General features: G+C 41.2%; 1 protein-coding gene and 1 long non-coding RNA gene across 7 annotated transcripts in view; one reads left to right on the top strand and one right to left on the bottom strand.

The window, feature by feature from the left end:
* LOC309714059 (uncharacterized protein) overlaps positions 1–14,474 on the bottom strand; it is a 146,719-nt gene that overhangs the window by 64,937 nt on the left and 67,308 nt on the right. For 2 of the 6 annotated variants that reach the window (XM_082546155.1, XM_082546154.1), the window contains exons 2-3: positions 3,327–3,431; positions 670–1,518 (exon numbers count right to left, since the gene is read on the bottom strand). The exons of 2 other annotated variants lie outside the window; for them this stretch is intronic. In XM_082546155.1, coding sequence (XP_082402281.1) covers positions 670–1,518; positions 3,327–3,344 — 867 coding nt within the window. In that variant the 5' untranslated portion in view covers positions 3,345–3,431. Of the gene's footprint in view, positions 1–669; positions 1,519–3,326; positions 3,432–4,277; positions 4,381–14,474 lie in introns of those variants that run through there. 2 more of the 6 variants (XM_082546150.1, XM_082546152.1) reach the window with 2 other exon arrangements.
* Positions 11,901–14,288, top strand: LOC309714916. The gene is made up of 2 exons (XR_014279089.1): positions 11,901–12,484; positions 12,695–14,288. It is a non-coding gene; the product is annotated as an uncharacterized lncRNA (long non-coding RNA).

Below are 14,474 nucleotides of genomic sequence, written 5' to 3'. Positions count from 1 at the left end.
AAGCTTCTGTCACAGTGTCTGCACTTGTGTGGTTTCTCTCCTGTGTGGACTCGTTTGTGTCTTTTAAGCTTACATGCAGTGGTGAAGGATGACCCACACTGATCACAGAGGTGCTTTTTAACCCCACTGTGAATCAGTTCATGCCGTTTTAATGCACCTGATGTGGTGAAGCTTCTCCCACATTCTTTGCAGTATTTCAGTTTGTCTCCAGTGTGTCTACGTTGATGTGTTTTTAGGGTGGCTTGCTGACTGAAAGTTTTTCCACAGACGTCACAACGAAAGTCTTTCCCACCACCACAGTGATGACAGGGTTGAGAACTGGATCCATCTGTGTCGCTCTGCTTCTAAACAAAGACACAAAGACAGTGTACGTCAGTCCTTCAACACTTTTATCCTGAACGTCGCCTGAAATAAAGAGCATCTCTGCAGACGTCCAATTACATTTGACTGTTTCAGTTAACACACTCAGTTTACTGGGCTGCAATAACTACAATACTACCACCATAATACTACAGTAATACTAAAATCATAACTGACATGAAAATCTGAATAATCACTCAGAGCTGCTTCTCCATGCAGTAGAATTGCTAACATGCTAACACAGTTTAATGAGCAGAGTTGTTCCAAACAGTCAGGCTAAAATGACAAGATAACAATATAAATACATACCTCACAGTAACTGCACTTGTTGAGTCTCTTTCTGCTGTGGATCTGTTGGTGTAGTCTCAGGTACTGTGGAGCTTTAAAAGTCTTCTCACACAGGTCACATTTATAAGGTCTCTCCTCAGTGTGGGTAAACATGTGTCGTTTTAACTGTGTGTCTGTAGCAAAGTATTTGCCACACTGTTCACAGCAGTACACATCATGTCTGGTGTGAATGCGTAGGTGTCTATTTCGGTGCCCTCTCCGGCTGAAAGTTATTCCACAGATGTCACAGCTGTACGCCTTAATTCCAGAGTGGGTAACTAGATGACTCTGTAAGCTGCTACTGCGAGTAAAAGCTCTGCCACACTGATCACAGCTGTACGCTTTAACTCCACTGTGGATGAGTTGGTGTGTTTTTAGGGAATCCTTCAAGGAAAAAGACTTTCCACACAAGTCACAGCTGAACAGTCTCTCTCCAGTGTGAATGACCTGATGCTGTTTTAGTTTATCCTTCCTAGCAAACTCCTTCCCACACTCGTCACAGCTGTACGCCTTAATTCCAGAGTGGGTCACTAGATGATTCTGTAAGTTCCAAATGTGAGTAAAAGCTCTGCCACACTGATCACAGCTGTACGCTTTAACTCCACTGTGGATGAGTTGGTGTCTTTTTAGGTAACCCTTCCAGGAAAAAGACTTTCCACACAAGTCACAGCTGAACGGTCTCTCTCCACTGTGGATGACCTGATGCTGTTTTAGATGACCCTTTAAAGTAAAACCCTTCCCACACTCGTCACAGGTGTGTTTTTTCTCTCCCTTTCTTCTGTGAGGTTTGTCGGCCTCCTGAGAGCGCTGACTTCTCGCTCCATGTTGGTCCTGCAGTGACAGAGATACAAACAGAGGCAGTGAGTGAAATGCAGTCGTGGAACAAACTCAACCTTCAAACTCCCTCCATTAACACTAGTTTTAAACCTGAAGGTGGAGTGTGGCACCAAACACCTTAAAGGTCTCTTATCCCCACCTGCTGGTAGTTCTAACACATTACATCCAACCTGCTGTTAAAAATAATTCATGACTGTTCAAACACTAAAATCATGCCCATTCCTCCTGATTGCACGCGCACATGCACACACACTTTTATATTACTTTATAATTTATATTATTTTGTTGTTTCTATTACATATTTCTATATTTTGTATAGATTTATACATAATTATTCAGTGATAATAAATCCTATGTTTGTTTATTTGTTTATTCAAAAAGAACCCCATTAGCTTCCACAACAGATGTTGCTCATCTTCCGTCAAATACTATCACATAAAATATTATACAGTAAAGTGGATTCAAGATATCCACATGATTTGGCTCTTACATCCACAGTGAGGTTTCACAATTGTTAAAATATAAGCAATCAATAATAATAATAATAATAATAATAATAACAACAACATTGAGGCACATTACACAAATTTCAAAAACAAACCATCTCTTACAATATTTACAACAACTAAAAGTTCTGTAAATCGGCTTTTAAATGTTCAGTGAAGTTTTGAATAGTTTGAATAATTCTCTAATTTTATAAGGCAATTTATTCCACTTAAAAGTTGCTCTAAATATAACAGTTTTACAAAAAGTTACTTTTAACTCGAGCATTTACTAAATTGCAGTTTGTTGAAAACTGTGTAATATCATTATGTATTTCATCTGGATACTGCAGCTGAGCAGAAATAAATGTGGTGTGTTTAACAGAATTGCTTTCTTTATAAATACAAGTAAGCCATAGAATATTTTAGTCTGTACAGGAAGCCAAGAAAGTTGATTATGCATTTTATCAATATTATTATAGTATGAACATCTTAACACTAATCTGGACGCCTTATTCTGGACTAACTGAAGTCTGTTAAGATCTGTCTTATTAGCTGCTGACCAAATGATTGAACAATACTTCAGATGAGACATTACTAGTGCATTAATGACATCTTTCATAACTGAAGAAGTGATACACAAAGAGCATTTCATAGCCATAGCTATGCCTTGTCCCATTTTCTTAATAACAGAGTCGATGTGCTGAGACCATGAAAGGTGGTGATTTATGGTAACTTCTTATGAGCACCTGCAATCGTTCTGGTGCTGTGACATAAAAACAAACGCTGACCCGAGACTCTGGCACACAGTTTTGCCTCTTTTGCTCATTTTAATGTGTGATTAGTGCACAATCAGGGTGCCTTTCATGTAGGGCTGGGCTATATCATACCGTTCACAGTAATACCGGTATAATGTTGGGCAACGATAAGAAAATGAAATATCACGATAGAATATGGGTAAAACGCGCATGCGCAGTGCTTTTGTTTTCATACGCACATGGAGGAAAAAACATGGCGGTGACGGAGAATGAGAAGGGTGAAAGCGGATCGCTGAATGAAACAGATGAACCAGAATTGGTTTGTAAAAATGCTTCAACTTCAGTGGTGTGGAACTGGTTTAGCTTTCGTACGTCAGATACACAACAAACTCTATTTGTGGTAGAGCATGCTAGCAGGCCGTCGTTATTACCGTGTTTTTTGTGGAGTTGTAAAGTATTTTGTCTCGCGTCAATTATATCATCAGCTACATCGTTATCGCAAATTTTCAAATGTATATCGTGATAAATATTTTTGGTCATATTGCCCTGCTCTGTCTGTCACCTTCTGTGTTGAGCTCATTGTTTCCTCTGTAGTGGCTGAGCTGAGTCCAAGTAGCTGAAAATGTTCCTCTGCTCTCCATCAGACTCTTCTCCTCCTGCTGATCAGCTGGGACACAAAACAGATCTTTGTTAGGCTCCACACTGCACTGAAGAGTCAAAGTGTCTCATATGTTCATCTCACAAGTAAAAGAACACATTTTTGCTTCCCGAGGTGGGAAACTTGTTGGAAACAAACACAAAAGGCTTGAGCACTGATACCTGGCATTGCTGGCATTGAAAGATGCAATGCCAGCAATGAGGATTGTCAAGACTAAAACCAATCATTAAGCAAAGACAACTAATCCCCACCACGATTTTTTGATACGGAACCGCTACTGTGTGTGTCACAAGTTAATCTGGCTGTAGGCTATGGTACTTGGCCAGAGGTTGCGCTGGTTGACTTGACTCCATTTGAGTGCACACAAAGTAAATTGCACACTTTAGCTGTGCAGCGAAATTGAAAATCGCCCGTATCAAAAACCGCTACTGCTTATACTACTGTGCTGTGATGTCGCTCGTAAGGGTGAAACTCATTGTGAAACGTTTGAGAACCACTGCTACAGAACAATGGAGATTTCCGTTATATGGTAACACCCTCAACTCACGTGACGCCCAGAATTGTACAATACCGATGCTCGAGAGCGCGCGTGTGATGCCAGTATGTGTAGAGTGTTGAGCGCGTGATCAGTGGTGAGAAAAACAACTCACGAAACTTGACCTTTCTTTACTCGTGGCTCACTTGCACTTCTAATCTATTCTTTTGCACACACGCACACACAGCCAGCTGCTGTTTCCTGTTTTGCTACACTCTGGAGAGCCTCGCCTTTAACGGTCTCCTCTCACAGAGAGCAACAGAAAACTTAAAAAAACTCGAGATTGACTGAACTCAGTTCAAAGTTACCTTGACACTTACCTTTAGATGTGAGAGGTAGCAATGGTCCGCTTGAAGCTGACGCTCCGGTGCGTGTGTGAAAAAGATCAACATACTGCTTCAGAAGCACCGTGTCGAGGCTTGATTCGTTTGGCCAGAGTCACGTGATTAGTGACGTCTGAAGCTTCATTTAGAACGTACTTTTTAAAAATTGAACTTTATTGAAACACACAATAAGTATACAACATACAAACACATGAAGTTTAAGAAAGAACAGAACATGAACATACAAAATCAGGGGTAAAAAATTATCTCATCAGTATGCGCAAAAATCAACATATATATATTGTTCTGAGAGCCTTTTTGTTGGTTGAGTCTGATATTGATTGTATGTACTATTCCATATCCTTCTAAAAAGGCAGAAATATGGTGTTTTATTAATAAACTTACATTTATGGATAAAAAATTAGCCAAAAGTATTAACAAATTTATTATAAAAAAACATTTATCATTCTTCCTGGTGAACTTAAAGAAACAGAATAAAACATTTTCCCATCATTAAGAAAACTCCCTTAAAATATGGACAATAACAAAACTGCTAAATTCTTCCAGAATCTCTGTGTAGAGGAACAGTACCAAAAAAGATGTGCTACAGTTTCTAGATGATCCCCACAGAAAGTTCAATTAGTATTTATGTGTCTTTTAAATGTTACCATATAGTGACTGGCTGGGTAACATTTATGAAGAATTTTATATGAGATTTCCTTCACCTTGTTTGCAATTAGATATTTATGGGATCATCCAGACTGTCTTCCAGGTGATATCTGGAACATGTTGGTTCCAGTAAGATATTATATATATGGGAGAGACACGATATCTTCTTGGAATAAACTACGTATTGTCTTATTGCTGTTACCAAGTTCCTGTGAAAAGCAGATTTTTCCCACTGCTGACTCAGCTGGATCAGGGAGAGTGACAGAGGTAGATATTGAACTGTCAGTGTTTTTATATAACATTAAAGTACCTGAGGGTATGGCACCAAGCACCATTGAGAATTCCCAAACACTTACGGGAAAATTATAAAATGTAAGGAATTCATTGTAAGTAAGTCGTACTCCCTCTTTATTAACCAGCTGAGCCACCAATAGGATCCCATTTTGGACCTAAGTTTCCAGGAAAAGTGATTTATTTTTAAATAAAATATCTCTCTTGTTCCAGATGAGGTGGACGTCACAACAATGTGATTGGTCACTGGCAATGTTGAACCTGGAACAACATTTATTATGATGATGTGGGAACAACACCGACACGAGGATATCAGATCATTCCAGGATGAAGGTCAAAGGGAAAGTCCCCGGGACGCTTCCGGTTATGTTTCCATCCGGCGTAGTCATCTGACCGGTCCGTGCTATATCGCCCGTCTTGACCCGGAGTGGTATAACGTTTTGTAGGAAAGTTGGATCGATTCTCTCTCTCCCTCTCTTTCTCACTCTTACAAAAATAATAAATTCTCTGGGGGGGGGGGCTTCTCATACATTTATGGTACCCGACGGAGGAAACATTGACCGGGATTGAACCGACGGTCGTCTGACTCCTTCTTGATGTGCATAAAACAAGGCCATTTTCTTTTAGGGTTTCTGTCTATTTTCTGTTAATGGGAAAACCCGTTGTAAAAAGTAGCTACACAGGGAGTGCAGAATTATTAGGCAAGTTGTATTTTTGAGGAATAATTTTATTATTGAACAACAACCATGTTCTCAATGAACCCAAAAAACTCATTAATATCAAAGCTGAATGTTTTTGGAAGTAGTTTTTAGTTTGTTTTTAGTTTTAGCTATTTTAGGGGGATATCTGTGTGTGCAGGTGACTATTACGGTGCACAATTATTAGGCAAATTAACAAAAAACAAATATATACCCATTTCAATTATTTATTTTTACCAGTGAAACCAATATAACATCTCCACATTCACAAATATACATTTCTGACATTCAAAAACAAAACAAAAACAAATCAGCGACCAATATAGCCACCTTTCTTTGCAAGGACACTCAAAAGCCTGCCCTCCATGGATTCTGTCAGTGTTTTGATCTGTTCACCATCAACATTGCGTGCAGCAGCAACCACAGCCTCCCAGACACTGTTCAGAGAGGTGTACTGTTTTCCCTCCTTGTAAATCTCACATTTGATGATGGACCACAGGTTCTCAATGGGGTTCAGATCAGGTGAACAAGGTGGCCATGTCATTAGTTTTTCTTCTTTTATACCCTTTCTTGCCAGCCACGCTGTGGAGTACTTGGACGCGTGTGATGGAGCATTGTCCTGCATGAAAATCATGTTTTTCTTGAAGGATGCAGACTTCTTCCTGTACCACTGCTTGAAGAAGGTGTCTTCCAGAAACTGGCAGTAGGACTGGGAGTTGAGCTTGACTCCATCCTCAAGCCGAAAAGGCCCCACAAGCTCATCTTTGATGATACCGGCCCAAACCAGTACTCCACCTCCACCTTGCTGGCGTCTGAGTCGGACTGGAGCTCTCTGCCCTTTACCAATCCAGCCACGGGCCCATCCATCTGGCCCATCAAGACTCACTCTCATTTCATCAGTCCATAAAACCTTAGAAAAATCAGTCTTGAGATATTTCTTGGCCCAGTCTTGACGTTTCAGCTTGTGTGTCTTGTTCAGTGGTGGTCGTCTTTCAGCCTTTCTTACCTTGGCCATGTCTCTGAGAATTGCACACCTTGTGCTTTTGGGCACTCCAGTGATGTTGCAGCTCTGAAATATGGCCAAACTGGTGGAAAGTGGCATCTTGGCAGCTGCACGCTTGACTTTTCTCAGTTCATGGGCAGTTATTTTGTGCCTTGGTTTTTCCGCACGCTTCTTGCGACCGTGTTGACTATTTTGAATGATTGTTCGATGATCACGCTTCAGAAGCTTTGCAATTTTGAGACTGCTGCATCCCTCTGCAAGATGTCTCACTATTTTTGACTTTTCTGAGGAAGGAAAGGATGTTGCCTAATAATTATGCACACCTGATATAGGGTGTTAATGTCATTAGACCACACCCCTTCTCATTACAGCGATGCACATCACCTAATATGCTTAATTGGTAGTAGGCTTTCAAGCCTATACAGCTTGGAGTAAGACAACATGCATGAAGAGGATGATGTGGACAAAATACTCATTTGCCTAATAATTCTGCACTCCCTGTAGGGACAGCAAGTAGGCCTGCAGAGCGAGAGCGAAGTGCTCTAATAGGGTGATATGGTACTACAAGGTCATTAAGATAAGATGGGGCCTGATTATTTAAGACCTTGTATGTGAGGAGCAGGATTTTGAATTCAATTCTGGATTTAACAGGAAGCCAATGAAGGGAAGCCAAAACAGGAGAAATATGCTCTGTCTTTCTAGTCCCTGTCAGTACTCTTGCTGCAGCATTTTGGATTAGCTGAAGGCTTTTCAGTGAGTTTTTAGGACATCCTGATAATAATGAATTACAGTAGTCCAGACTGGAAGTAATAAATGCATGAACTAGTTTTTCAGCATCACTCTGAGACAGGATATTTCTAATTTTAGAGATGTTGCGCAAATGGAAGAAGGCAGTCTTATATGTTTATTTAATATGTGCATTGAAGGATATATCCTGGTCAAAAATGACTTCAAGGTTCCTCACAGCATTACTGGAGGCCAAGGTAATGCCATCCAGAGTAAGAATCTGGTTAGATAACATATTTCTAAGACTTTCAGGGCCGAGTACAATAACCTCAGTTTTATCTGAATTAAGAAGCAGAAAGTTAGCGGCCATCCAGGTCTTTATGTCTTTAAGACATTCCTGCAGTTTAACTAATTGGTGTGTGTTACCTGGTTTCATGGATAGATAGAGCTGCGTGTCATCTGCATAGCAGTGAAAATTTATGCTATGTCTTCTAATGATGCTGCCTAAGGGAAGCATGTATAATGTAAATTGAATTGGTCCTAGCACTGAACCCTGTGGAACTCTATAATTGACCTTAGTGGGTGAAGAGGACTCTCCATTTACATGCACAAACTGGAGTCTATTAGATAGATATGATACAAACCACTGCAGCACAGTACCTGTAATACCTACAGCATGTTCTAATCGCTCTAATAGGATATTATGGTCGACAGTATCGAACGCTGCACTGAGGTCTAACAGGACAAGCACAGAGATGAGTCCACTGTCAGAGGCCATAAGAAGATCATTTGTAACCTTCACTAAAGCTGTTTCTGTGCTGTGATGAGCTCTGAAACCTGACTGAAACTCTTCAAATAAACCATTCCTCTGCAGATGATCTGTTAGCTGTTTGACAACTACTCTTTCAAGGATTTTTGATATGAAAGGAAGGTTGGAGATTGGCCTATAATTAGCTAAGACTGCTGGGTCTAGAGATGGCTTTTTGAGTAAAGGTTTAACTACAGCCACCTTGTAGGCCTGTGGTACATAGCTGATTATTAGAGATAGGTTGATCATATTTAAGACTGAAGAATTAATTAATGGCAGGACGTCTTTGAGCAGTTTTGTAGGAATGGGGTATAAAAGACACGTTGATGAGATGATGAGAGATGATGATGAGATAGCCTTTATTTGTCAGTTGCAGGTCTTTTGCCCACAACCGAGATGACAGACCTTGCCGACCGTACATACAATACACAAACATCACATTGGGGAGACAGGTCAGGCTAGGTAGCGAGGAACAAACATTGAAATGTGTAACACAAAAGGATAATACAGGAATGCACAGATATCAACACACCATAGCACAATAAACACAGACAAGCAACATGGGAAAGAGTTCCAGTGTGTACATCTGATCTGGGACCGCTGCAATCTTTCGATTGCGCCTCCAACTGACCCGATGTCCACATCAGAGGGGAGGTAAGCGTTGGAGGTGGCGTTGGATCCGGGGTAGGGAGGGTGATGCGTCGGTGAGTGCTTATCAGTATCAGTATATGTATGTGTGTTTGTGTCCATAGTTCAGCTGAGACAGTGTCCTTCGCCCTGCCAGGCTAAGTAAACAGTCTTCCAGCCAACCCTGGTGGCCTTGCATGGAATGGGAAGGAACAGACTAAACACAGTCGTTATCAGGGTGTTCAGCTCCGGCCTTGCAGCTGGCGCCGAGAGGGTATCCGCATGAAGTAATGGTATTTTTTACTTTAGTGCGAACAGCTCATATGAATTTCAAAGCAGTTCTACAGTCCAACACTGGTCTGTCACTCTCCCGTTGGAGAGCCGCGAGCTTCGCCATGCTTGCGTTCTGTGATGTTGTCATTTCTTGTGCTCAAGGAGCCAATTTCTGAGAACTCACAGCAGTGTGCCTCCCCGAGATGTAATCCAATTTTGCGCCCAGAGATGTTATTCCGAGCTAGCCCTTCCAAGATGTATCCAGTCTGCAGTCAGAGATCTTATTCTGAGTATTCACAGCAGCCGTAGCCTCTCCAAGATCTTATCCGTGCTGACTCAATGAGCCCATTTTGAGAAACTCACGCCTCTCCCATCGTTTCAATTCCAGTGGGCAGCCTTGTGGGGGTTTGAACAGCCGATTCCGCTTTCTTAATTCTTCGATAAGCCAGGGCCAAGCCAGCTCCGATCAGCCAGAACCCTGTTACCATGGTTCCGAATAGGTAGATATCTTCAGCACTCAGGCTCACCCAAGCCCAAACTTCTCGTTGAGAAAGGGGTGTCAATTGCATTTAGGGACCAGTTGATCCAATCCATAATTCCTCTTTTAGGTTTTAGAGAACAGACTGTGAGAGAATATTCCAGGGTAATACAAAAAAACCCCCACGAGACTAGACAAGGACATAAGCAGGGAAGATTTAGGGAGAGGAGAAAAAGTGCGTCCACCTCCTCCGAGAGCAAAAGAAAGAGCTGATGGTTTGGAGGAAGTAATTATTGAAGTTAACTCAGAAAGATCAATTGGAGAAAAAGAGTCTAACTTAACATCGATGGTACTAAAAGTAGCTGTAGATAATATTACATCTGTGGGATGATTATTGGTAATTTTTTCTCTAATGATAAAAATTTGTTAATATCCAAAGACCAAAAGTCAAGATGCTCGTCAAACTTCACTCCGATTATACAAAAAAGAATCCGAAAAAAGTTCAACCAGTGGCTGCAAAGGGATTTATCTCTGAAAGGTAGAGTTTTAATTACTAAAGCTGAAGGGATATCCCGACTGGCATATGCTGCTCTCTCCTTACATCTGGATAAGAAGATTAGTAAAGACATTGACTGCATGCTCTTTAATTTTATATGGAAAAACAACGGACATATTTTATTTAAAAATAAATCACATTTCCTGGAAACTTGAGTCCAAAATGTGATCCTATTGATGGCTCAGCTGGTTAATAAAGAGGGAGCACTACTTACTTACAATGAATTCCTTACACTATATAATTTTCAAGTCAGTGTTTGGGAATTCTCAATGGTGCTTGGTGCCATACCCTCAGGTACTTTAATGTTATATAAAAACACTGACAGTTCAATATCTACCTCAGTCACTCTCCCTGATCCAGCTGAGTCAGCAGTGGGAAAAATCTGCTTTTCACAGGAACTTGGTAACAGCAATAAGAGAATATGTAGTTTATTCCAAGAAGATAACGTGTCTCTCCCATATACATAATATCTTACTGGAACCGACATGTTCCAGATATCACCTGGAAGACAGTCTGGATGATCCCATAAATATCTAATTGTAAACAAGGTGAAGGAGATCTCATATAAAATTCTTCATAAATGTTACCCAGCCAGTCACTATATGGTAACATTTAAAAGACACATAAATACTAATTGAACTTTCTGTGGGCATCATCCAGAAACTGTGACACATCTTTTTTGGTACTGTTCCTCTACACAGAGATTCTGGAAGAATTTAGCAGTTTTGTTATTGTCCATATTTTAAGGGAGTTTTCTTAATGATGGGGAAATGTTTTATTCTGTTTCTTTAAGTTCACCAGGAAGAATGATAAATTTGTTAATACTTTTAGATAAATAGTTTATCCATAAATGTAAGCTTATTAATAAAAAACCATATTTCTGCGTTTTTATAAGGATATGGAATTGTACATACAATTAATATCAGACTCAACCAACAAAAAGGCTCTCAGAACAATATTTATATGTTGATTTTTTCACGTACTCATATAATTAGTTTTTTTTACCCCTGATTTTGTATGTTCATGTTCTGTTCTTTCGTGTATGTTGTATACTTATTGTGTGTTTCAATAAAGTTCAGTAATAAAAAAAGTACATTATACTAATCACGTGACTCTGGCCAAACGAATCGAACCTCGACACGGTGCTTCTGAAGCAGCGTGTTTATCTTTCTGACACACGCACCGGAGCGTTAGCTTCAAGCGGACCATCGCTACCTCTCACATCTAAAGGTAAGTGTCAAGGTAACTTTGAACTGAGTTCAGTCAATCTCGAGTTTTTTTAAGTTTTCTGTTGCTCTCTGTGAGAGGAGACCGTTAAAGGCGAGGCTCTCCAGAGTGTAGCAAAACAGGAAACAGCTGCTGGGTGTGTGTGCGTGTGTGCAAAAGAATAGATTAGAAGTGCAAGTGAGCCACGAGCATAGAAAGCTCAAGTTTCGTGGTTTGTTTTTCTCACCACTGATCACGCGCTCAACACTCTACACATACTTATGGCAAGCCGTTAGAGCCATAAATCGCCACTTTCCTAACCCGTTTGGTTAAGAAATGGCGTAAAAAACGCCGTTTAATTATTCAAAACGCCGAAAAAAGCGGCGTTCTGTTCCGACAAACGCCGCTTTTTCCGCCACTCGGATGGCGCCCTGAACGCACCATCCGAGTGACGTAAAAAGCGGCGTTCAAAGACAGACGGAAACGCCGTTTTTTACGCTACTCGGCACAAAACGCCGTTTTTATGCATCTTTGAACGGCGTTTTTTACGGCGTTCTCTGCCAGCTGTAACGGCGTTTAAAACGGCGTTTTATTGAAATTATGCAGGGCACTCCCCATGGTTCCCTCATCCAATTACTTTCAACTCATTTCACCCAATCAAAGAAGAGGAAGTGCAGACCACACTAATGCATCACCGATTCACCTTGCTGCTAAGTGATTGCCTATTCAGTACCAGTGCTTGTCACAGTATTCACTTGTATTATAATCCCACTATGCATTTTGATGTGTTTAAGGCATGATCGAGCAAACAAACGACAGAATACTTTTTCTGAAACCTTAACTGTGTTACCTGTTATGGCAGCTAACAGGTAATGAGCAGAGCTAGCTCTGCTCATTTCTGAGCTTCTTTCTTATTTTCCTCTTTACTTCTCTTAACCTTTAACTTATGTTTTAGCAATCAGATCCTGCCATCTTGCATTACCGCTTCGTGCTAGTTATGTTGACTTTTCTCTTCTTTTGTCTCCACTTTTTTCACCTGTGTTTGGACACTCGGCGCATGGCTCCTTTGTTTACATTAGGGATCAGCTGTTAGCGCTGCGCCCTGCAGCTGCGCTACCGGCAGACAGACCCTACATCCCCAGTGAGGGAAGAAACGGGGGTGATGTCTCCCGAGGACACCTCACACACCATCTCTCCTTCCTGTAATCACTTTAAATGTGAGATCGCTCCCTGATATGATTGAGGAGCTAATGACGCTAACCCGGTCACAGTGGCAGTATCCCGGTACTCCCTCTGTGAGTAGGCTGCCCGGCTTCCAGCTGCTGCGGGCGGACAAGACGAGAGACAGCGGTGAGAGGAAAGGAGGGGGGCTGGCAGTGTTTGTTAAAGACGGTTGTGGTATCTCTGGGCACATCGCTGTGAAAGAACAACTCTGCAACACAGACATTGCGCTATTAGCCGTTAGCATCCGTGGAGGTAGCCTGTGACTCTCTGTGGTCCGCAGACTGCAAACGTAATCTCAAGAACCTGAAATAATAGTTTCCCATGTAAACTGGAGATGTCCTTGTCAATGTCATCAGAGTGCTGTGGATGTCTTACACGAATTTGAAACATAAAACCAGAGTGGCACATGACAGTGTTGCACATAACATAACTAGTTTATATGACATGAAGTTATAAAAAAAAAAAGAATCCATGTAACTTGGTAATGGCTTCTTTCTGATAACTGTCGGCTGCAGTGTGCATTATCTTGACAAAAGTATAAGATACTGAACCCACTGATATGATGTGGTGGAGGAGCACAAATACCTGGACACCCACATATATACATTTGCTGAACTGGAAGATCAAAACAGAAGCTGTACACAAGCAGTGTATGGGCAGGCTATTTTTTGTGAGCAAGCTTGTGCAGCGCACTTTGATGTGTTCTTCTTGGATCAGGAGAGCAAGCTCTGTGATTGGCTGCACTTCGGAAGCTGTGGTGGAGAGGAAGTGAGTGAACAAACTGCCATGCATCATGGATATTCCTCTCAATCCACCTCACCAGGTACTTCTCTAAAAGTGTGACTCAGGTCTGTTGCCCCAAAGGATACAGGAAATGTTAGATATTTTAGTATTTTGGGAGCATGTACTGAATACCTTTTTTGATGATATTATACAAAGGACCCTGTTTCTGCAATGCCCTTTGTTTGAACTTCATCTCCTCTTGCTGCGACCCCACGGGCAACTTCCTTTGGCCTGCTGGTCTGGAAAATCCAACAGTTCATCTATATGTAAAGAAGGCACTTAAACTGGAACAGGCATAGCTGCGTTGATCCTGCTGTGGTATAGTGGGACAGTGCATTCCTCGAGTGCACATCAAGTTTGCAGCCTGCTAAAGATCACACACCATTGATTATGTGCCTCTAGGTATATATGGTTAAACATTTCCTAATGCAAATAACTACATGCAGTATTCTACCATGTGCAAACTTATATCACTAAAGGATTCTAACTGTCTAGTGTTTAATGGACCTGTCAAAAGTATGTTGAGATTATAGAAGGCCCCTTTCAGAGCTAGGGGGAACTTCCTTATATGGTTGTAACTTGTAACTTGAAACTTGTTGACACACGAACCCTTCTGCCTATAAAAACCCTGCACAGAAGAATAAACTTTGAGTTGATTTTGGGAAAGCAGTCTCTGTATCATTTTGTTCTCCCAGGCTACTCCCGGCGCTGTAACTAACCCGCTGAACGGCATACCTGAGCTTACTTTGAATAATTAATCTTATACAAAACTCTGCTTATCGCTGCCCACGTCTCGAAGGAAACTCGATCCACGGATGACCCGGAAGGAGAGATTTCTTTCAGGAAATGCAC

The sequence above is a fragment of the Aulonocara stuartgranti genome (genome assembly GCF_965226115.1).
Source record: "Aulonocara stuartgranti genome assembly, chromosome: 9".
NCBI lineage: Eukaryota > Metazoa > Chordata > Actinopteri > Cichliformes > Cichlidae > Aulonocara > Aulonocara stuartgranti.
This window is presented reverse-complemented; position numbering and strand designations above follow the sequence as displayed.